Source organism: Haliaeetus leucocephalus, unplaced genomic scaffold (genome assembly GCF_000737465.1).
Source record: "Haliaeetus leucocephalus isolate CR32 unplaced genomic scaffold, Haliaeetus_leucocephalus-4.0 Scaffold880, whole genome shotgun sequence".
In the NCBI taxonomy this organism is placed as follows: domain Eukaryota; kingdom Metazoa; phylum Chordata; class Aves; order Accipitriformes; family Accipitridae; genus Haliaeetus; species Haliaeetus leucocephalus.
Genome location: NW_010973316.1, coordinates 1,168,286 through 1,189,460, shown reverse-complemented (window position 1 = coordinate 1,189,460; position 21,175 = coordinate 1,168,286). Strand labels below are relative to the sequence as shown.

At 36.9% G+C, this 21,175-nt stretch overlaps 1 protein-coding gene across 1 annotated transcript in view; it reads left to right on the top strand.

The window, feature by feature from the left end:
- The window catches only part of ITGAV (integrin, alpha V), a gene marked incomplete at its 5' end in the record, with an annotated part of 51,041 nt that overhangs the window by 7,976 nt on the left and 21,890 nt on the right, over window positions 1–21,175 (top strand). Inside the window, 14 exons of the mRNA XM_010583263.1 lie at window positions 8,927–9,018; window positions 9,523–9,637; window positions 10,932–10,993; window positions 12,589–12,634; window positions 14,160–14,285; window positions 15,020–15,064; window positions 15,255–15,298; window positions 15,385–15,441; window positions 15,928–15,980; window positions 16,394–16,596; window positions 18,687–18,878; window positions 18,991–19,036; window positions 19,630–19,731; window positions 20,501–20,559. Coding sequence (XP_010581565.1) covers window positions 8,927–9,018; window positions 9,523–9,637; window positions 10,932–10,993; window positions 12,589–12,634; window positions 14,160–14,285; window positions 15,020–15,064; window positions 15,255–15,298; window positions 15,385–15,441; window positions 15,928–15,980; window positions 16,394–16,596; window positions 18,687–18,878; window positions 18,991–19,036; window positions 19,630–19,731; window positions 20,501–20,559 — 1,242 coding nt within the window. The remainder of the gene's footprint in view (window positions 1–8,926; window positions 9,019–9,522; window positions 9,638–10,931; window positions 10,994–12,588; window positions 12,635–14,159; window positions 14,286–15,019; window positions 15,065–15,254; window positions 15,299–15,384; window positions 15,442–15,927; window positions 15,981–16,393; window positions 16,597–18,686; window positions 18,879–18,990; window positions 19,037–19,629; window positions 19,732–20,500; window positions 20,560–21,175) is intronic.

The window sequence follows — 21,175 nt, the reverse complement described above, 5'->3', positions numbered from 1 at the left end:
CATATTTTCTCATTTAAAACAGCAGTATATTTGCAAAGGGGAAGAGGGATCACCCCTTGTCCTAGATCTCCCAGTACAATGGTTACACTCATGTAAAAATCCAGTAGACAATATTCTGTATATATGTCTGTGTGCGTGTGTTTCTGTACATATTATAATAATTGCTTTTGACGTTCTGGTATACATGGTGGCTTTGGAAGGGAAAATGTTTATATCGCACATTAACACTTCCCAAATGTAAAGATGCTTCACTGTGGGGCTTCTGAGCATTTTAACGTTGACATCAGTTGGCTTTGATTTAACATAGTTATGACTATGTGAAAATTGCATAACAAACATGTGTGGTAGAAAATGCCCTCAAATTCAGGGGTGTGTATAGCTGTGCTGCATGTGCTTGTGTGTACATGGCCAGAAAGTTAGGGTTAGTGTTTTTTTGTAAAGGCTTTCAAGTATCATTAGGCATGCATTTCTGGCTGGCTCGTGCTCTTAGAAGCACATAAAGGTTAAAGTTAAAAAGGAACCAACCACCAGAGCAAGCTTCCTCACATGCATGCTTTCATTGATCCTGTTGCAAAACTGAAATATGAAGCAGTGCTTGTATCTCTTACTTTAACAGGTTATCCTGCAAATCTAGATAGAAATAGATCTGATTAAAAAGTGCTATGTAAGTGATGAACTTTTTTTGCCTTATTCCTGTTTACCTTTTTAATTCAGTAGCTAAATGTGCCACTGTCACAAAACTGAAGTTTCTGGTATTTGTATTCTTGTATATCTTGACTTCTTACTACAGTTGCCACAGCATTACCACAATTTCGATTGAATTGTTACGAAAAATACTTGGGATTTTTTCCCCTCAGTTAACTTTCAGAGTTTCAGAATGTGTAGGAGGCTGTAGTTTTTCAGGACAAGCACCAGGGGGAAATTGACATTCTCAAGATAATGTGTTCTTCAGAATTGTCATAAGCATAAACAATGTTAGTAAATCCTTTCCTTTGCAAGACATTTTACATTTCATGTTCAAATTACCAAAACCCACAAGTTATAGGTCAAGGTGGGTAAATATTTGTCTTCATTCTTATCCATTCTCCACACCAGATAATTTTGTGACTGAAAATTTAGGGTTTTTTTTTCCTCTAATCCATAACAATAGGGGAATATTCTGAATCTTACAAAGAAGAAAGAATCTGGGAAAGCAAATGGTGGAAAACCTGCTCTTACAGCTTGCTGAGCCCTAGTACTAGAGGTGGTTCCTCTCTTAGAATGCTGAACAGTTGGCTTCATCTGCCAGCTGCTTAGCAGCTTTTTCCAGGAAAAACATATTTCTTGTAGGTACACTGTGATAGGAATGCATGTAATATAGCAGTCCATTTTCTGTTTCTGATCAGTTTTGAGACAAAGGTCCAAACCCATTTGTTTTAAAGACACATCTATTCTCCCTCTCCTTTTCTCCTTCCACAGCCTTCACAGACTAGCATAGCAAAGCTTGCATAGATAGTACCAAATATTACTGAAAGTATTTCCATAGTCTTGCTCAGGGAGAAGATTCTTGAAAAGTTTAAGTTTTTTCTGAGAGTTATATTTATTTTGTATAGTTATCCATTTTTTGTATATAAAATTAAACATGTTTTTCTGTGCAGGAGGAGGATCAAAAGCTCACTTTTGAGCCAGACAACAAAACCAGTGAGCAGAGGGGTGGTCAAACATGCTTTTTAGGAAAATCAGCAAGTGATCTTTATGTCTTTATGTATTTTATAGTTTGGCATACGTGGAATAGCAGGGTGGATACACTTAGCTAATTGTCTGACATCTAGATAAATAGCTCCATTATTTGGCCATGGAATTTTAGAGAGCAGGATCACTCTGAATTTTCATGCTGACAAATAAAAAATTGTTCAGGGATCCCTGTAACCAGTTGGAGTTAATCAGACTGTACACATGTGAGCAATATGTAGCAAATTAATGTAAACCAAGTGAGTTTCCTATGTGCTTGTTTTCCAAAAGGAAACAATCTTCATAATTATTCATATTATTTTACTTTTCATCTTTGTGGTCCTAGGTCTTCATCAGTCAAGAATAGTGGGAAATGGTTTGGTACAAATAGCATTTCTTCATGCTCCCATGGCTTTTCATAAAATATGTAACAAAACAGTTTTGTGATGATGAAGTTTCTCTTGCAAAAATCTGCCATTTTTTTAAAGAAAACTTTAATTGAGAAACGTACTTGCTCCAGTACAGCATGCTTGAAAGTGCAGCTCTTTGTCAGCATCAAAAAGTGCAGTACTGAGAGTGTTTCAAGAGCTTCTGCATTTAGAATAATCTGATGAAATGCAGACAGCTCTATGAACTGTTACAAAGGAAAATATGCTCATAAAACAACTTTGAACTTCTATGCTAATGAATTGCAGATTTTTTGAGCAGATTTCATTTTTAGCACAGGAAGATCTGCTTGCTCAGACAATGTATTGTTTTGCTCTTCTGGTAAGTTGTCATTCCTTCTTTTGGTAAAAGCTTTCCCTATGGCTTTTGTTCTCTATATCAGATCTCAGAATTCAAGATTGGGGAAACTTACAGAAGCTGTTGAATACTAAAACCTAAGAACATCTCAAATGTTTTCAGCTCTGTGTGGTGTGTTTTTATTGCTTTGGAAAAAGAAGTCAGTGTAGCCTCTGGCTGCAAAAAGTTTTTGTCACTTTGACAGTTGTACTGTCCCTCCTTTTCTCCCCCTTCCCATGTGTTTTGACCATCAGAGTAATTTTAGAGAAATGGCTTGTTCTTAAATATTTTTGGATGAAATTTGTTTAAGACTGGTTATCTTGGTCTGTCCTAAGAGAAGAGAAAGAAGCTTTTGAAGAAGAAAATACTTATAAAAAAGCTCTCCCGATTCCTCCTTATGTTTCCACATTTGTTTTTTTTTCTGTCCCCGAGTGGGTGATTCTAGACAATAGGAGTCTTTGTTTGGAAGCTGAAACCACTGGTTTGGCATGGCTGTATCTATCTGTGACCTATTTAGTTTGAAGTGGGTATTTTTACTGCCTTGTGCAGCTTTGTGCTGTAGCATTGCACAGCGTAAGATCTGCTGATGTTGGGACGTTATGACTGGAGTGGGTGTCATGAGTTTATATTTGCCTTTTGGAGATTTTGATCATTGGTGCAAATAAGTCAATTGTTCATAACTCCATCCTTTCCACTTAGAGAATAAGGAGACGGATAAGGAAGCGTGGGATAGGTTGGTATTTTGTGCAAATAGCGTGCTTTAACAAAGTACTGTTTTATTTTTAGCTGATGGTTTTATTGGTATTAGGGTGCAATCGGTATGGGGATTTCAATCTCAAAGGCTGTCAATTTAATCAACAATAAAGCAATAAATCGTGTGAAGACCATTCATTTGTTTGTAGTAAAATGGATTGATTTTTGTCTTGCTAAATCTATCATTACCTCAGTCCCATTGAAGTTTGGTTGTTACCCTTATCGTGTGTGCTGGTGTAACTGAAGTCTGCGTTGGGCTCTGCGTACTGCTCAGAATACAAAGGAGGGCGGCAGAATGTGTAAGGCCTCCTCTTCATGTTGTTATAGCTGACAGTGGAAAAATGCTCATGCTTTTGTGATTAGGTAGACTCCGGAACAAACACTGTTGGCTCTCTGCATGTGTGTAGCTGGATCTCAACTGTATGACTAGTTGGGGAAAAAAAAAGTGTCTTTCTTATGTTAGGCAAAGGGAAAAGATGCTTTTGTTCCAGCACTGCCTGGGTGAAGAAGCAGGATTCATACCTCAGAAGAGGGAAGGGGAATAGGGGGAAGCTCTTCATTCCCGTCTCCCTGAGTCATTAACAAAACACTGTGGCTAAACCAAGGTTGCTAAACCATCATCTGCCTCACAGCATGGGGAGTTTCAAGTAAAGATAAGCTTGTACTCACTCTTGCCTCATTAACTGAGGTTGAAATTGCTGAGATTTTGGGTGGAAGATGGCTAGCTTTATACTACATAAAGTTCTCATATTATAAAAACAGTGCTCTTATAAAATATACAAGTTTGTCTTTGTTTTGGCTAGCTGCGTAAAGTTTTCCCTTTATCTGAAGGGGCAACATAATTTGTGTTGAATTGGCATAGTTACAAAGAGGTTTATTTTAATGGAAATTCTATGAATTGGGTGACGTGAAATTTTACAACTTCGTAAGTATTCATAGTATGACAACACTGAACCAGGCTTCATCAGTGCACTGCCTCTTGACTCATGATTATCTCAGTTAAGTCTGGCACTCAAGATCAGGGGCAAATGTTTTAGTTCAGTTTTCTCATTACCATGCAAACAGGCGGGCTGCAAGTTACAACTCGATCCACTTACTCAACTGCAATCATTTTGTAGTAACACCATTGTTTCTGTAACTGACAACATTTACATTGGAAAAAGAAGGCCGCAACTCTCCCATGCTGATAGCCAAAAGAAATCAAGCACTGAAAGAACTTTTGATCTTTTTATTAGACTTGGAAGATGGCTTAGACTATTTTGTTTTCTCCTTTTTCTGCGATTTCTACTCAGCATCTCTCCATGTTAGTTTCTATTTATAAATTTAAATCCTATGTAACACAGTAAAGTGACAAAGTTCCATTGGTACAGCAGCAACAACGCACCTATGTAATGGATTTTTAAAGCAATTCCGTCCCTGCCTTGACAACCCCATCACCCCACCTGGAAAGTACTTAGTGAGACAAAGCACTGTTGACTCTCCATGTCAGCCCTTTTTCCCTAATGAAAGAGTTATGTAAAATCATCATCTGATGTCTACTACAGTGCAAGGGAGCAAAGGAAAAAACACCTCATAAGCTGCCTTTACAGATACAAAATAATACTCTATGGTAAAATGACATAATCCTGGACTTAATGACCCATTGAGTCGAAGTCCCTGTAGCGGCTGCATTTTAGTCTGATAAATAGCATTGTGTAAAAACTCTAAATACTTTGTTGAGTAAGTCTAGTCAGAATATAGTTTGTATTGCCTAGATATATTTGTTTGAATGCCCTTTTTTACATGTACGTCATTGGTTTAAAGACATTTCTAAGGTATTCTTGAGACAGTCTACATGAATTTAGAAATACAAGAAAACCAGCAGTGGCTGTAAGAACCATTATAGTAGTATGGCTGACATAATACATCAAAACATCGGTCTGGATTTATAAATCCCTGTATGTTTAAATCCTACCTGTATTACAGTTTGCTTCATTTAACGTAGGTACTGTTTTTAAAGGGTGTGGGGAAGGCTTTTTTTTTTTTTTTTTTTTAAAAAAAACCCCCACTGAAAAGTTATATCATGATAAAATAATAATAAAGTCAGGCTCTTTATACTAAAACACAGAAATGCTGCAGTCAGTCCTATATCTTCCCATGATGAATCTACTTTATGGTATAGCTAAAACACCTTATTTAACTCTGATTTGCTTCAGTGGGTGCTCACATTTAAGTGTTCTTTATGTTTGTTTTCCCCAGTCAGGAACCCAAATGGTTTCTTATTTAAGGCAAGGGGATTTTTGATGACAGGGTGTTTTCCAGAGTTCCTCATAAAACTAGTTTTTCTTCTGGACCTGAGGGAAAGGCTCGTAATCTATTTACACAGCGTTTTCCTGGGCAGAATTTTGAATAAGTGTGAGTAAATAAAGGTTATTGTTCTTTAATGGAGAGTTAACATCAGATTTGGCCTGTATTGGGCGTTTGCAATTTTTTTATCTGAAAAGTCGGTGTTTCCAATGCATGTACTTTCTACTTGATGTAGTTTTTGTGTCTTAACACACTTTCTTGTGCTAAAGCCAGTCTCGAGCTGAACAGCAATCCCTTCTCCCCAAGACCCCCCACTTAGTTTTAGAGAACCTAAAGAAGCTTCGAATACAGGATAAACTCAATGTAAGGCATCTTCAACTTGTAGCAGATGTTGTTTTATGTAATGTGCATCTGCACTGACATTAGACAGTTTGACCAAGATGTTTGTAAAATATTTTTGGAATAGTAGCATGCTATAAATAAAATTTATTTAGCCAAATTGCCTAATGGAGCACATTTTACTATGTGGTGAGGCTTTTTTTTTTAAGCATTAGAATTCCTAATTTGTTACTTAGGCCTTCAGAAAATATTATGCTGGCTTCTGAAGTTATGACATTTGGAACATAATAAACTACATTTGGAACATAGTAAACTTGGGATTGTGTTCATTTGTTTTCTGATTTGGAGATTTTAGGTTTTTTTATATGCTAGCTTCTGACTATATCTCAAAGCCTTGATGTTTACCTATTAAAATAAAACTGAAGGGTGGTTTCTAATACTACCCTCATTTGAGAGCTGAATCGGGTTTTTTTCAGTACTGTAGAAAAAATAATTTTGTCCCCTAAAGATCAAGGGAGAGGGAAGTTTTTGTAGCTGCTGTCCTGGACACTGATTCTTCCTTGAGGGGTGCAGTGCCTGCACCTCAAGAATGCCCAGGGAAAAGGCAGAGAGGAGCTGTTTTGGCAGCATGTGCTGGTTAAACTACTTGGTTCCCCTCTTCTTCAGTCCAATCAACATAGACTATGGGTAGATGGCACCAGTAACCAGTACTGCCTTTTTTTTTTTTTTAAATTTCTTTATGCTGTCTCAGCTGATGCATTCAGCTGAAATTTGAAGGAACTAACTTCCTTAACACCTGTGATAAAATCAGATTGGTGATAATGCTGAATTGCTGCCTACCTGCTATTGCAATGCGACCATTCCTTTTGCTTGCTGCCTATTGTTTTAAACTTAAATGGGAAGTTTTCATCCTAGACGCTTTTGTAGCACCTAGCACAATAGGATTCTGCTTTACACTATAAAACTGCTATACTATCTTTCATTTTAGTCATACATATATAGCGTTGCATAAGTATCCAAGAGTAGAGAAAGGTGTAAAATGCCATGCCATAACTATTGTCAAGTTTCTTTTGTTTAAAGCTTGCTTTGGCAAGTAAAGCAGAGAGGTTTCTTTGTATTTGAGAGTAGCTGGACAAATAGCGGATAGAAGCCAAATCTGTCTTTCTAGGCTGCATAACCTTGGGTGTGACTACAAGCAGAATAAACCAATTTTAGGTCCCTGATGCTGCCAAAAAAGATAATAGTTCCCAGTCATATGTTTCTGTCTTCTCCCCAGCAGGTTAGCACTACTTTCTTCCTTGTGCAGTCAGTTGGGCTGGTCCCTGCTCCTGTTGAATATTTTTTGAGTAAGGTTTGTTTTTAGGTGGTTCATGTTGTGACTATGTGACCAGAAGGTAATAGTGCCAAGACAGAGGCTGGCAGCAGGAACATATGGACGGGAGCAGATGGGAACTGCTACCCCTTTTGGTGGCAGCTTCATCTGAAACTAACTCAGTCATGTAACTGCATCCTTTGAGCAAAACTGTCCTTGGGTGGATTTACATGAATTAAAGGCAAGGAAGGGAAAAGATGGTGATAAAACAGGGTTTTTTAGAAGTGTGCTAAGGAGAATTCCCTATTTGGAAAACGTCTTGATCTGGGTTTGGTTTTCTGTACCATGAGGAGGTGACATGCAGATCTCCAAACTACATTTCTGTCTGTGCAAGGGTGATAGTATGAATGTTGAAGTGTACATAAATCTGCCCAGATGTGCTAATCATCAGGCCCTCCATGTATTTAGCACCTGTTCAATAAGAGAGTGGAGGAGGGAGTGACAGAAGGAAGTGGTTTTTTTTAATTACCGTTGATGAAATTAGAAAAACCCACGCTAGTTCTCTGGTGCTATGTGCTTGGCATTGATTTCTACATAGTTCTAATCTAAGAGCAAACATAGTCCAGATACTTGCATGTTTTGGCTGACTCTGCAGATTAGAATCACATTTGTTCTCCTTTTCATGGGATTTTCCTAATGGAAGTAACAGTCTCTTGAGACAGAACATTCTTTACAAGGTGTGAGACAAGCAAGGAAGTTTTGATTCAAGTGGTCACAGGTCTCTGATTCATAGCAGGGTTGGGTTTGGGGATTCCCCCCAGCAGCCTGTGGAAGTGATGTATGGCTGTTGACCTCAATGACTCCTTCAGCTTTAGGCACTGTAAACCACCGATCTAGGTGACTTTTAAAAAGATACATTTTTCCAGAGCGTTACATCCATTTTCTCATTAGGCTGGCAAAGTTTCCATTGTTGTTCCAGTGAAAGTACGTAAGAAACGTTAAATGATTTAAAGAATTCTAACCTTCACGCTTGCAGAAATACCACTAATTGAGTTGCTTCCACCAACCTTCATCACCAAACAGTTAACACAGACAACAGTGCAGATTATCATTAATTTAATTTACCCTTCTGCATGGAAAACTAACATTTTTGTTACTGAATACCCTTTCACTTCACTCAATAAGCTTGTAAGCGTGCTAATTGCCATGCTTTGTACACTGCAGTGACGTTCAGAATGGAGATGTTAACACTTGATAGAGTAGTAGAAGAATTTATGTCCCAATTCTAGCCAAAGGCAAAACTCACATAATTTAATCAGGGCAATATTTCTTCTAGATGCATTAGTCCTAACTTGGCTTTGGCACTGATTCTTGAGCAGTGCTGTAATCTGACTTGGAAGTCAAATATCTCAAGTATGAGCTATTCACTGTGTTGCTGTCAAAGATGCTATAAACTTTGTGCTTTTACAAGGAATCAGTGTTGTACAAATGCTTGGTATGTAAATATAGCTATGTTAGGCCCCATATGTAATAATGAATAATAACAAAAAATCCTTTTTAAATCCTGTTTCCATGAAAGGGCGATATCCTCCAATGTTACTGTTTTCTGTTTTTCTCTGTATACATCAAAAACAATGACTTAGTTTTTTGGTGTTTGGGGGTTTTTTTTGTTGTTTTTTTTTTTTTTAATTCTTGCTATACGGTTTCCTGTGAAATGATGCTTCTTTTTCATTTTCTTTGTAGGCAACAGAGATTTTGCTCCTGATGATCCATTAGAATTTAAGTCTCATCAGTGGTTTGGAGCCTCTGTGAGATCCAAAAATGATAAAATTCTGGTAGGTTTTTGATGCCCTTCAAATGCCTCAGTACTGGGATACCGTAGTGAAAAAAGAAAGTGAAAAGATCTGGGTAACTCAGAATTTAAACACAATCCCAGTAATCAGTATGGCTTGTGTTTTCTCAGAATTTATTGGCTAGCCTTTTTTAACCCTTTATAAACAAAGGTTGTAGCATTTTTGTCTGGTTTTGAGGAAAGGAGTAGAAATAGTTTTCCTGAAGTTAGAATGTGTTATAAATTCTTGATGAGCTCTTGACAACTGTTGCTTTAAGAAATTATTATTTCTAAAATTCTTGTGATAAACCAGCTATTTCTAAAAATAGAAACTGGTGATACTTCCAGCCCAGTGCTGATAGTATAAATCTTCTCTAATAACATGTGGTACATCCGCCAAAATTTTTTTTGGTTACTATTCTGTAGAAAATTGGCATTCCATTGTATTATTCTATACCCCCAGCATTCTGAAGAGGAGTTTTTCTCACTGCCATGTTTTCTTCCTTAGGCCTGTGCCCCGTTGTACCACTGGAGGACTGAAACAAAACAAGAGAGGGAGCCTGTAGGAACTTGTTACCTCCTTGCTGGATCTAAATCTGTGGAATATGCACCCTGCAGGTCAAGTAAGTGTAGAACATGTCGTTGCTTTTCTGTTTGGACTTTCCCTTCTGTTATATTTTTGTGTACATTAGAAGCGGGATGTTTTACAGATATTACCCCCTTCCACATATAGGCTCATAGCAATTCGAAAAAAACCTAAGCTAGATCCAGACATCTGAATTCTCTTCCAGTTGATGTTCAGGATGCAGACCTTGCTTTCTCTCCTGTAGGCCAGAGGAAAATCTTAGATCCAAGTATCACTGGAATTGAAGACTTCAGTTTTTGAAAGGACTACTTCTGTAGTAATCACTCGAGCAAAGTTATGTAGCAAGTGCTTTTTCAAAAACCAACTCTAGAATTTTCTGAAGCCTAATTATTGTTATTCAAGTAATTTAAAGAGAAAGCTCATTTTAGAAGACAAGGTTTTGTACAAGTAGGTTTTGATTTCCATGTATGTGTACGTACATAGCGATGCGCTGTTTTAATTCATTGCTGAACATATTGAGTCTTATATTCCAAACGCTTTGCATCCATATCGTGTAGTTGAGTTGGTAGATTATTCAGAGGCTTAATAACCTTTTCTAAAATACAGAAGCCTAAAATTTGAACATTCAGGCTAGGATTTTTTTTTTACTTGCTGAAAATCATTGGTGAACAGCAGGAATGAAATCCAGTGTGTCCCAACATAAAAAGAAGTTTAATAAGCATGTACTAAACTCAAGCATGCTAGTTAAGTAGTCATACTTCCAGATAAGGGGGTCTCAACTTTTCTACTCTGGAGCTGTATGATCATAAGATTAACTCAGCCATAACAATTCTTGATGGGATGAATCTCAGTACGTAGAGATTTTTTCAGCCAGGTATGCTGCTTTTTTTGTGTTTTAAGCCAATACTTGAAACGACTTCCGGTTACGTGCCTTCCAGATTTTTATTCCATACCAAAAGAAAAACTTACTCGCTAGTTTCTGGATACCTTATTTCCTGAAGAAAAATTGCAAGTGTTTATCCCCAAAACTTAAATTAAGATTAAATACAAAGGACTATGGTGTTGCTGTTTACTTTGACTGTGTTAGGCCAGAGCATATGTTGATGTTATATGTATGTTAGGCCAGCCCTAAAGTTGTTACAGTATTTGGTTGTGAGTTGTTAATGAAGAGAAAATACTGACTGAGGAGAAAAAAAATTTCAAGGTTCAAGTTCAGGAGTGCATGGTTACTTAGGAAGATGCATTGGAAAGTATACACAGAATCGTCTGATCTGGTACTGATAATATTTATTTTATTTATTTTTCTCTTTTTTATCCATTCTTTTTTGTAGCCACTATTGATGCAGATGGACAGGGATTTTGTCAAGGTGGATTTAGTATTGACTTTACAAAGGTATGTGAATCTTTTTCAATTCCTACGAGTCAGCAGACAGTTGCAAGTTGACAACAACCCTGATACAGACCACATACAAGCACAGCTATTATGAAACTAAATGTAAACTACCATTCCTGGGGGGGAAAAACCCAACCAAACACATCCTTGTAAATAAACAAAAATAATTTCAAACCACTCTGGTATTATAAACCAGTTTCTCCCTACATCTTCACAGTGGGACGCTTTCACCTCTGGTAGGGATCATGTGCTGAACAAATAATCTGCTTTCCCAGCCTCATGCCATAAACCTCTGCTGTAGCTGGTCCTCAAGTGAAATAAACTGTAGTAGTCAGGTTTTTGAGATAATTATTGTGAAGGCATGAGTGCATAGCTAGTGTTACTTCTTGAGGAAGAATAACTGCTAAAGGGAACTGGTAAACAATGTTCTTGTCAATTATGTTTTGTACACATAAGACTTTTTTTGTGGTCTGTCTTGTGTTTCTTCTACTTTTATGTTCTCCCTGCCTTTTATAGTTCTTTTTTTTTTAATTTAAATTCACAATTACTTTTTAAATCTAAGCACAATAAAACTGTGCACAAATATGCGAACTAACTGTAGGTTTTTTTACATTGTACATTTAAATTGTTTAGCGTAGTCCGGACACGTTAAGACCGTGCAAGTCCTATTTGTGATGTGGCAATTTTTTGGGTTCTTCACATCTTATGGTTGGGTCATAGCCCTTCACTCTTTGCCTGAGGACACTCTTTGTTTTTCCTCCAGAGGAAACTGCAAAGTGCAGTATAGGACTGTAAGGGTTTGAGTTACTTTGCATGCACACCTGAAGCTTACTGTTCAGACTCTGGCCCCTGTTAAAACCAACCTTGGCTCTAATCCAAAACCCTAGCAGAGTGGGCAAGCCTGGGTATAAGGTATCTTCAAATCGTTGACCTAGATTTTTCTGAGTGGTGAATATGGGAGTTTTTAAGATTAAAACCTGAATAAGTGGCTTAATTATGCAGCAAAGCCTATGGCCCAATTCACTACTTAGAGAGCAAATTCCCAGCACTGGGATAGCTAATGTGGTTAAAGTTTCATAAAATGGTTTGTGGATTGCAGTTGTACCAAGGAATACAAAGTGGGGGAATTACATCACAGCTTTTCTGAATTAAGCTTTCCTAAAGATAAGTTACAGAAAGTGGCAGGGGCAGAAGATGAAACTAGTTCTGTGTACTGACCTAAAAACCATGTTATGATTACCTTATAGCAGTCTTATGTTTTCTCCTAATTGTATTTCTGTTGTCTTAGATGTATGTGGGTAGAAGGGTCTCTTACAATAAAAGCACAATTCTGCCTAGAATTTTAAATGGGTGAAATACAGAAGCAAGTCACAGAAGGCATATTGTTTGTTATCTTAGCATTTTACGGGATGCACTTTTAATTAATCATTCCTTCAAAAAATAAAATGTATTGGGGTCAGTGAAGCTACCGTGGTATACGTGCATGGGATTACTTCCCATAAACATAGGACATGTTCTCTTGTTTTTAGATATGCTTAATGTGTTTTTTTCTTTTTCTTTCTCCCCATCCCTGTCCCTTCCCATCCCCCACCAAGGGAGACAGAGTGCTGCTTGGAGGACCTGGAAGTTTTTACTGGCAAGGTGAGATATATCATTTAAGACACAGAGAAGTTGACCTCTTTGATTTTTCTCTTTATCCTCTTAGTCATTTCTATCCACACTCCTCCAACTACAGTCAAAGTCTTCATCAGTAAGAAAACTAACAGAAAAAATTCTTCCTCCTCCTTCAAAGTATTTCCTGAATAATTAAGGCAACCACAGATTAAACCTGAAGTAATAATTGTATAGATGTGTCTTTTGTCTTTTAAATAACTCTGATTGTCTTAAAGGCATTTTCCCAGGAATGTGGAATTTGTTTCCACCAGCAGGCTAAGTTTCCTCTTGGATATTTTGCTTGTTTGAAAATCTACATGCTTTGTAATTTCTGACACACATATGAAGCATGTATTTTCAATGAGAAATGTACCCTGCAAAGAGAACTATCATTATTGTGTTTGTTTATGTTGATCTGTTTTGTGCTGTGGTGCACATTTTACTTCTTAACTGCGCTGTTTACGCAGAACATTATGTATGTATTTTGCTAATGTGGGATTCAATCAGTATTTGTTTGCAGGATCATTCAGCATTTAGCTATAACTCTCTGTTCAAAAGATGGTGCTGCTACAATAAGGACATAGCTGCCAAACTCTGCTGCCTGTTTTTGAATGTAAATACTAATGTTTATGAAAGATTTTCAGTATCATGCCAGCCTATGTGTAGATGAAGCAGCACAGGAGGCTCGTTTCCAGTCCTATGTTTTAAATTCTGAACAAAGTGGAGTGATTGCAACTAAATTGCAGATACAGTATACTATAGATTTTGTTTCTGTATTCATTTTATTGCTTTTTGGCAAAAGTGATGTCTCATCTGCTGAAACAACCTTATTCTTCTCTACTACTACTACTACTACTACAAAAAAAATCTTACCTCTGAATAGAAGACAATAGTATACTTCTAAAAACTAGATTTTTCACCCCAAAGTTTTATTCTACATTCTGAGATGCTGGAGGAGTAGTTTTCCCTATGATTCATACATATATGAATATGTATGTGAAGTACGCGCCCTTCTGAAAAAAAAAAATTTTGTGATTAAAGATTTAATTTATACTCAAAAGAATGTAATGAAGTCACCACCTAGTGGCTAGTGAAGTGAAAACAGAGAACACGGTAACAGACTATGCTCATCTTAGTTTTTTGTCTGCCATATTAAGCTCTCATGTATTTAGATAAGGAGCGATGACTCATTTCTGCACTACCATAAGCATATACTTACTGTTAACCTAACTGACCAGTCCCATTTAAGTCCTGGCTTACATGTAGGAGCAGCTTCTGTTTTCAGTGAGAACTCTTTGTGTGCTTTTGATTAAATATGTGCATAATTATTTGCTGAAGTAGGATCCAAATTTTCACTTGTATCCTTTCTGGTGCTGCTGCTGTTGGCTATTTTCTCGTCAGTATTGTGGAAGAGTTGTTGCTTTAGAAGCAAGCATTCTTAGAGTCCTGTTGCTTATTGAATGAGTGCACACATATTTTATTTGTGGTTTTAAGCTGTTTTCTTTCTCTTTAGGCCAACTTATTTCTGATCGAGTGACAGAGATTGTGGCTAAATATGACTCCAAAGTCTACAGTACAAAGTATGATGACCAGCTAGCAACCAGACCTGCTAGTGCTGCTTTTGATGACAGCTACTTGGGTGTGTAGTTTGAAAAGGAAGAAAACCTAGCTGTACTTGAAAAACTCCCTTGCGCTATTCATACCTAAGTCTAAGTCACACTACTAGTAATTTAACATTTGACAGATAACTAAAGAGCTACATACTTGAAAATATGCAGTAATTTATGTATGATGGAAGCTTAGTTACCTTGCCATAGGCTTGATTCAAAAAGCACCTGATGACAAAATAAATAGAAATATTTCCATGAATTTTTGTGCTCTGTGATTCAGGCTGAATATGGGAATGGCCAAGGTTATGATTTTTATATGAGAAGTTAGTTGTGTACCTATTTTTTTAGAAAAGCAGCTGTTTCTAAATAATCTACCAAAACAAAATAAAATGTAGAAGAATCATGTTTGGGAAGAAAAGTAATGAAGAGAGCAAAGAGAGTCCCTTAGAAGAGTGGGAAATCATCATCTAGCTTCATGTATGTTTAACCGTGTTCAGAAGAAAGCAAGGATAGACCATGACAGTTACCAGGATGATAATTCTAAAATTTTCATCTTCTGATCTCAAATTCATGGATGCTAATGTATTACTGTCAACTCGTGTAGCTGTTTATAGTCTAAGCTACTTAAAGGCAATATTTATTCCATTGCATTTTTAAGATGAAGTGAGAGGGCTGTGCTTAGAGACCTATGAAGAATGTAAAGAGAGGTGAAAGGTTTAATAAGGTTTTAAAAATGATTTACTAATTTTGTCTGTTGCATCAGGTTATTCGGTGGCTGTTGGAGACTTCAATGGTGATGGCATAGAAGGTAAGACCCTTGCTTCAGTAAAAAAATCATGTTAATAGGCTGGACAGGTCTTTCAAATGAATGGTATAGAACAAATGATACAGTGCACAAGAAAAATATGTAAAGCACTAGGAATGAGCTACTCTGTTCAAGCAAAGTCACTGTGCTTTTGGACCTGAATGTTATCTGGGTGTCTTGCTTTACATTTCAGACTTTGTATCAGGAGTCCCAAGAGCAGCAAGAACTCTGGGCATGGTAGGAAATTTGAAACATTAAACCATACAATAAGTAAAATGATCAGTATTGTTGGTATGCTGTAATGTGTATTTCTTTGTGTGCAGGTGTCAATTTACAATGGGAAAAACATGTCTTCCATGTACAACTTCACAGGAGAGCAGGTATGTAGCTTTATTCAGTGTGATGGGTGACCAGGAGGCTATTCCTATAGAAAGATGACATGTTGAGACAGTATTTAGGGTACTAGAACATATAATTTTCTGTATGTTACTAGCTGATGTGCCAAAGAAAAATTTTATACAGTCTGTAGGTATCCTAAAAATGTATGCTCTGTGAGTTCCAGTTTTGTAGTACTACTTAGAAAAACAATCTTATTTAAATGAAGGAAATGCTTCCTATTTTGAGAATTGGTAAAGAGGACTGGATCATGAAAGGGGGAATGGGGAAGGTAACTGATCAGTTTACTTTTCAACAAACTAAGGAAGAGAAAGGAAAATACAAGGAGAAAGGATCAAAAAATTTTGTGGTATACATTATCATCTCCCTAATGTCTTTTCCATTAATGTCTTTTCCATACAGCTTTCTATAAACTTGTTTGTGTGTTTATATCACTACAATTCAAGTTTGGTTTGAATTTTGTTTTCCAGATGGCTGCCTATTTTGGGTATTCAGTGGCTGCCACAGATATCAATGGGGACAAGTAAGTGTCCTCCTCTCCCCGCTGCCACCCAACTTGTTTCTAGAAAGAAAACAAGCAGCTTTTATTAAAACCTCTTTCCGACAATATAGATTTCTGTCTTCATTACTGGTTTAACACGTGTCTGCGCAACACACTTTTTTGCTAGCACTCAACTTTTGTTTTAACAATTGTAGATTTGTTTTTGTGTTTATTTACATAAATACACATGTGTATTCACATGCTTTAAACATGTTAAATTCTGGTATATTTATGCTTACTTTGTCAATAGATATTTGCCTTCAGTTGCAATTTAAAGATAGGTAACTATCATAATACTGACTTCAGTGCTGAGTTAGTCCTACTAACTGATGCTTAAGAGAATGAAACTGAATATTCATGCTGTTACTGAAGAACCTTATCCTTCTTTGTTCCAGTTACACAGATTTGTTTATTGGAGCCCCTCTTTTTATGGATCGAGGTTCTGATGGGAAGCTTCAAGAGGTCGGCCAAGTTTCCATTTGCCTTCAACGAGCCTCTGGAGGGTTTCAGATCACAAAGCTGAATGGTTTTGAGATATTTGCAAGATTCAGCAGTTCTATTGCCCCTCTGGGGGATCTAGATCAGGATGGCTTCAATGGTAGGACATCATTTATTGATCACTATTTTCTGTTTGTAGATGAAATCTAGACAGCACACTGAATGTGGATTCTGCACGCAAACATTAGGCGTTCTAACCATGACTGAATGTTGGACACTAAGGTCTAGACTCCTTTCGATGCTTGTATGCTACTCCCAAGAATGCTAACAGGAGTTACATGGATGCATCGAGCAGAGACTATACCATTTAAACTACAGCATGGATTATTTTAGCTGTTACACTGGCCAGTTCATTACTTTCTAAGTGATAAGTACAGTAGAAACTTCAATGAAATATCTGACTCTCCACTGTGACTTGTTAGGACATCTTCAGTATAATTTTCCTGTTTCCATTGCTTAAAGCCAATTTTCCTCTCCAGAAACACAGTGATGACAAAAAAGAAGGTTTTGTTTCAGAGAGCTGGTTAAAAATGTTCTGATAGAAGAGATTTTCCTAAAAGTCTAGATTTTTTTTTTTTTTTTTTTTTTAATTTCAAAATGGAAGAATCTGGTGAAAATATCCCATAACAACTACAGCCAACTGTACTAAGAGCAGAGTGTCTCGAGCAAGTATTTGGATGAGAAGTCCAAGTCTGATAGAACTGAAGCTGTGGACTCTCAAACCTGTTGCCAGTACTTCTTGTTACTTTCACTTAGGAATGGAGAGCAATGTAACAGACAAGAATCATACAGTTTTGAGATGGAGACTTCCAGGAATCCTGGGGAGAGCATTTTGTTTTGCAAGTTGTACTCCAGTGTTTCCTAAAGAGTGGTAGGAATTTGAGTTCCGCAAAAAATGCTCATTTTTGTTTTTTCCATTCTGCTTGCAAGCTAAGTATTTTCTGAAAGATCAAAAATTATAATAGGCTAATATTCCCAGGTAGCGCTAATTTATTTTTTTTAATGAAATCATAGAATCATAGAATAGTTTGGGCTGGAAGGGACGTGTTTAGTTGCTAATAGTATACAGAATTAGTGTGAAGATGCAGTATCACTGCAACTATTCACAGAAGACATCAGAAAGGTTACAGCTAATAGCCAAAAATCCGGTCACTTGATGAGATGATCCAAAAATGTTTTGATTCCATCATATTTCTATCTGATATACACTGTAGATGAGAAAATCGTAGCAAAAGCTGCTTCTTCGTAATTACTTTGCCATTATTTAGTCTGGTTTTTTAGTCTTTTTTTTTTTTCCTGCTCTGTTTCATTTTGGGAGCATTAATTAAAATGCTTTCCATCACAGTATGGTGCAAGGTTGGAATTTCTACTTCTTTCATAAAGTTTGTAAAGATGAGTCAAAAATACAAAATGGTAAACTTTTGAGTCCTTGTTTTTTTCATGAAACTTTTTGAAATTTAAGGAAAGAGGAGGGAATAGTGTAATTAATATCTGTAGCGTTTCATGTTTGGTCTTTGAACCAATTGGAGAAATGTTGAATTTAGATCATATGTACACTTCTAAAGCTGTCCTTAGAGATAGTCCAATTAGCATTTTGTTTATTACTGTTTTAGTCATTGATAATAAGTACTCTTAAATTTATTAAGCTTTAAAAGATAGCATAATTGCACTAACTGGAAGTTCTCCATAAAACATGTTGCCAGGCCATGATCAGGATAGACTGGAATTTGATGCTGCTGTTCTAGGCTGATTTAAATTTTCCAGAATTATTAAAATGTCACACCCTTTGGAGAAACATGCATGTGTTAATGAAATGGGCAGATAGTCCCATTTAGTTTTGTGATTTGGCGCCAACAGTGAGTAATTCTCAGTGTTTCATACTCTAAAAAGCATCTCAAATCCATATGATTTGGCTCCAAGTCAGTTACTGAAGGGCAGAAGTGTTTGCAGAACTACTCCTTCTCCCTCCCCCCCCATTACACATCTATGATACATGTTCTTGTAAAACGTTTATACTTTCTACAAAAAGCAGCATCCAATTAAAAAACAAAGGTTGTTGATGAGCATTTTCAAGGCTGGTTCAGCATCTCCTCCCTACTGATACACATTGAAATTAATACCAGAAATTATTGATTGATGTTCTCCTAGTCTGTGTCTGGATATGTTGACGATTGTTCTTTTGGTTTACAGATATTGCAGTTGCTGCACCGTATGGTGGAGAGGACAAGAGAGGACTTGTCTATATCTATAATGGAAGAGCAAATGGTTTGAATGCAGTCCCATCTCAAATTCTTGAAGGGCGGTGGGCCGCTCGCGCTATGCCACCCAGTTTTGGGTACTCGCTGAAAGGAGCCACAGATGTGGACAAAAATGGATATCCAGGTCCTTTGCTCTAAATGTCACTTTAGAATAACTTAACAGTAGCCCCACCTCTGACTAACAGCATATTTTAAAAAATAAATTGTAAAGTGTAATATTTCTCCTTTCTTCCTAGACTTGATTGTTGGAGCCTTTGGTGTTGACACAGCTGTTTTGTATAGGTAAGTATCCCTGTATGGTTTTACGTAAGTGCAAGCAGAATGAAAGCTCAGTGGCATTCTTGAGTTAATAAAGAAAGCAGGACCAGAGAAGTCTGAAATTCTGCTACTCCACCTTCCAAGCTGCTGGAGGTAAAAAAAAGTTATGCTGTTGTTTTCACTGAGTAAATCTACAGTCTGCTATCTGTTATTTATCTTTCTCAATAATCTATAGTTAAGATATAAATAAGCTGTCTTCAAGACTTTCTGAGTGACAGTTTCCTAGATTCAGACACATAGAGGGTGCTGCTAGCTATTGCTCTGCAATCCTGATATTCTCATCCAAACTTGCTCATTTTGGGAAAATACCTTATTTCTCTGTGCTAGAAATCAATAGGACTTCCGCTTAACTCAGTTGTCCATGTTCTGACTCTGATGGTAATGAAAGAGCCCAGAAAAGCTTCCTGCTTTTCCTTAATCAACACAGTGATTATTTGTTATTCTTGCAGTTTCACTAAATATTGTCTAAGTGTGTATGTGTATATTTCACAATTTGATGGGGAGGGTATTGTCTAACATGGTGTTGAATGCTGCTCAAGAGGGTGTTTTCTTTGCAGGGCTAGACCAGTTATTAGAGTAAATGCTGCCCTGGAAGTTAACCCAACCATTCTAAACCCAGAAAACAAAGCCTGTTCACTATCAGATGTAAAAGTTTCTTGGTAAGCAGGGTATCTTTGTTTCCCTTTTGAGGGGAGGGACTTTTTTGGTTTTTATTTTCAAAAGCTTTCACTTTTGAAAGGATTCAGGAAGTCTAGTCAGCTAATTGAAAAAGGCAATCAAACACAGATTTTTCTGAAAGAACAGACAATACAAAATAAGAACTCTTTGACAACAGTGGGAGGACCAACATTGTCTTCAATAGATGCTAGACTGACTCCTAAATTAAATCCTACCTGTAGAGATTGCCAGTTGTCAGTGTTGAGTAGAGCAAGATCTTCCCAAGATGGTAATGGATCACACAGCTTTTGCAATGTTTTTACCCATTAACTTGCTTTTTAGGTGGGCATATGGAAAACACTTGGGAAATGATCTGCTCTGCTGTGGTTTTGGTTCTTGTTCCTGGATGATTATCTAAACTCACTTTTCCTTTCTAGTGCTAACTTCCTTTTCAACTCAGTATGCCAGTTCCTTCTAGCTTTAAAAATAAATGAGCCACATTTGATTTCATGAATAAATACTCTGCTTTACAGGTGATGACTACTACATGAATCAAGACTCCAAAGCTTTGCATTGCTGTCTACTTATTAATAGGTTATAGTTTCTCTCCCACCAGTAGATAATAGCTTTTGGGAGTGAGCTTTTGGGGAATAGCTTTTTGGGGTGGTCTCGAAAGAGAACACCTTTAAACTGAGAAAAACAGTAAAGGATTTTAGAAGAAAATGAGAAAAAAAGTGTTTGAAATAAATATTTTCTTTTCTTCCACAACAGCTTCAAAGTAAAGTTCTGCTTAAAAGCAGATGGCAAAGGAAAGCTCCCTAATTCACTCAGTAAGTTCTACTAGTTTAAAAACTTTAAAGTCTTTTTATATTGCTTGCAGACATGAGCACCTGTCACTGTTCTTTTTCATTATTGAAACAGTTGCCTACCCTTTACAGCACAACCTAACAGTTCAGTAACTGTCTACATGACTGTCTTCAGCAGTTTTTTTGCTGAAATTGTGTTGAAGTCAGTGGGATTTGAGCATACTTGGGATTTAAGCATATGCTTAACCACTTGGTGGAACTAGTCTTGGAAAATCTTTGTATTTTACAGAATTGAGATCAACTCTCGTTGAGGGGAGTTCTAGACAAGAATATTCAAGTATGTGCATTTTAGGCCTGAAAAATAAAGACAAGCCACAAGGGACTTGTCACATTAAAATCCTGACCTTCTGATTGATATTACTGATTTTTTTTCATCAGATTCTTTGGATCAGAATGGGAAAAGATTGTTTCAAACAGGTTTTTAAGTTGTCTCTAAGGGATTTGCTAGTGTGGCAGACAGCCTGCTAGAATCAGGTTTTGTCTACTGATTATAAAAGCTTTTCCTTATTTTCTGTATGGCATGGGAAGATTTGTATGGAGGTGGTATGATCTGGGAAGATTCATAAATAGCTGTTACATA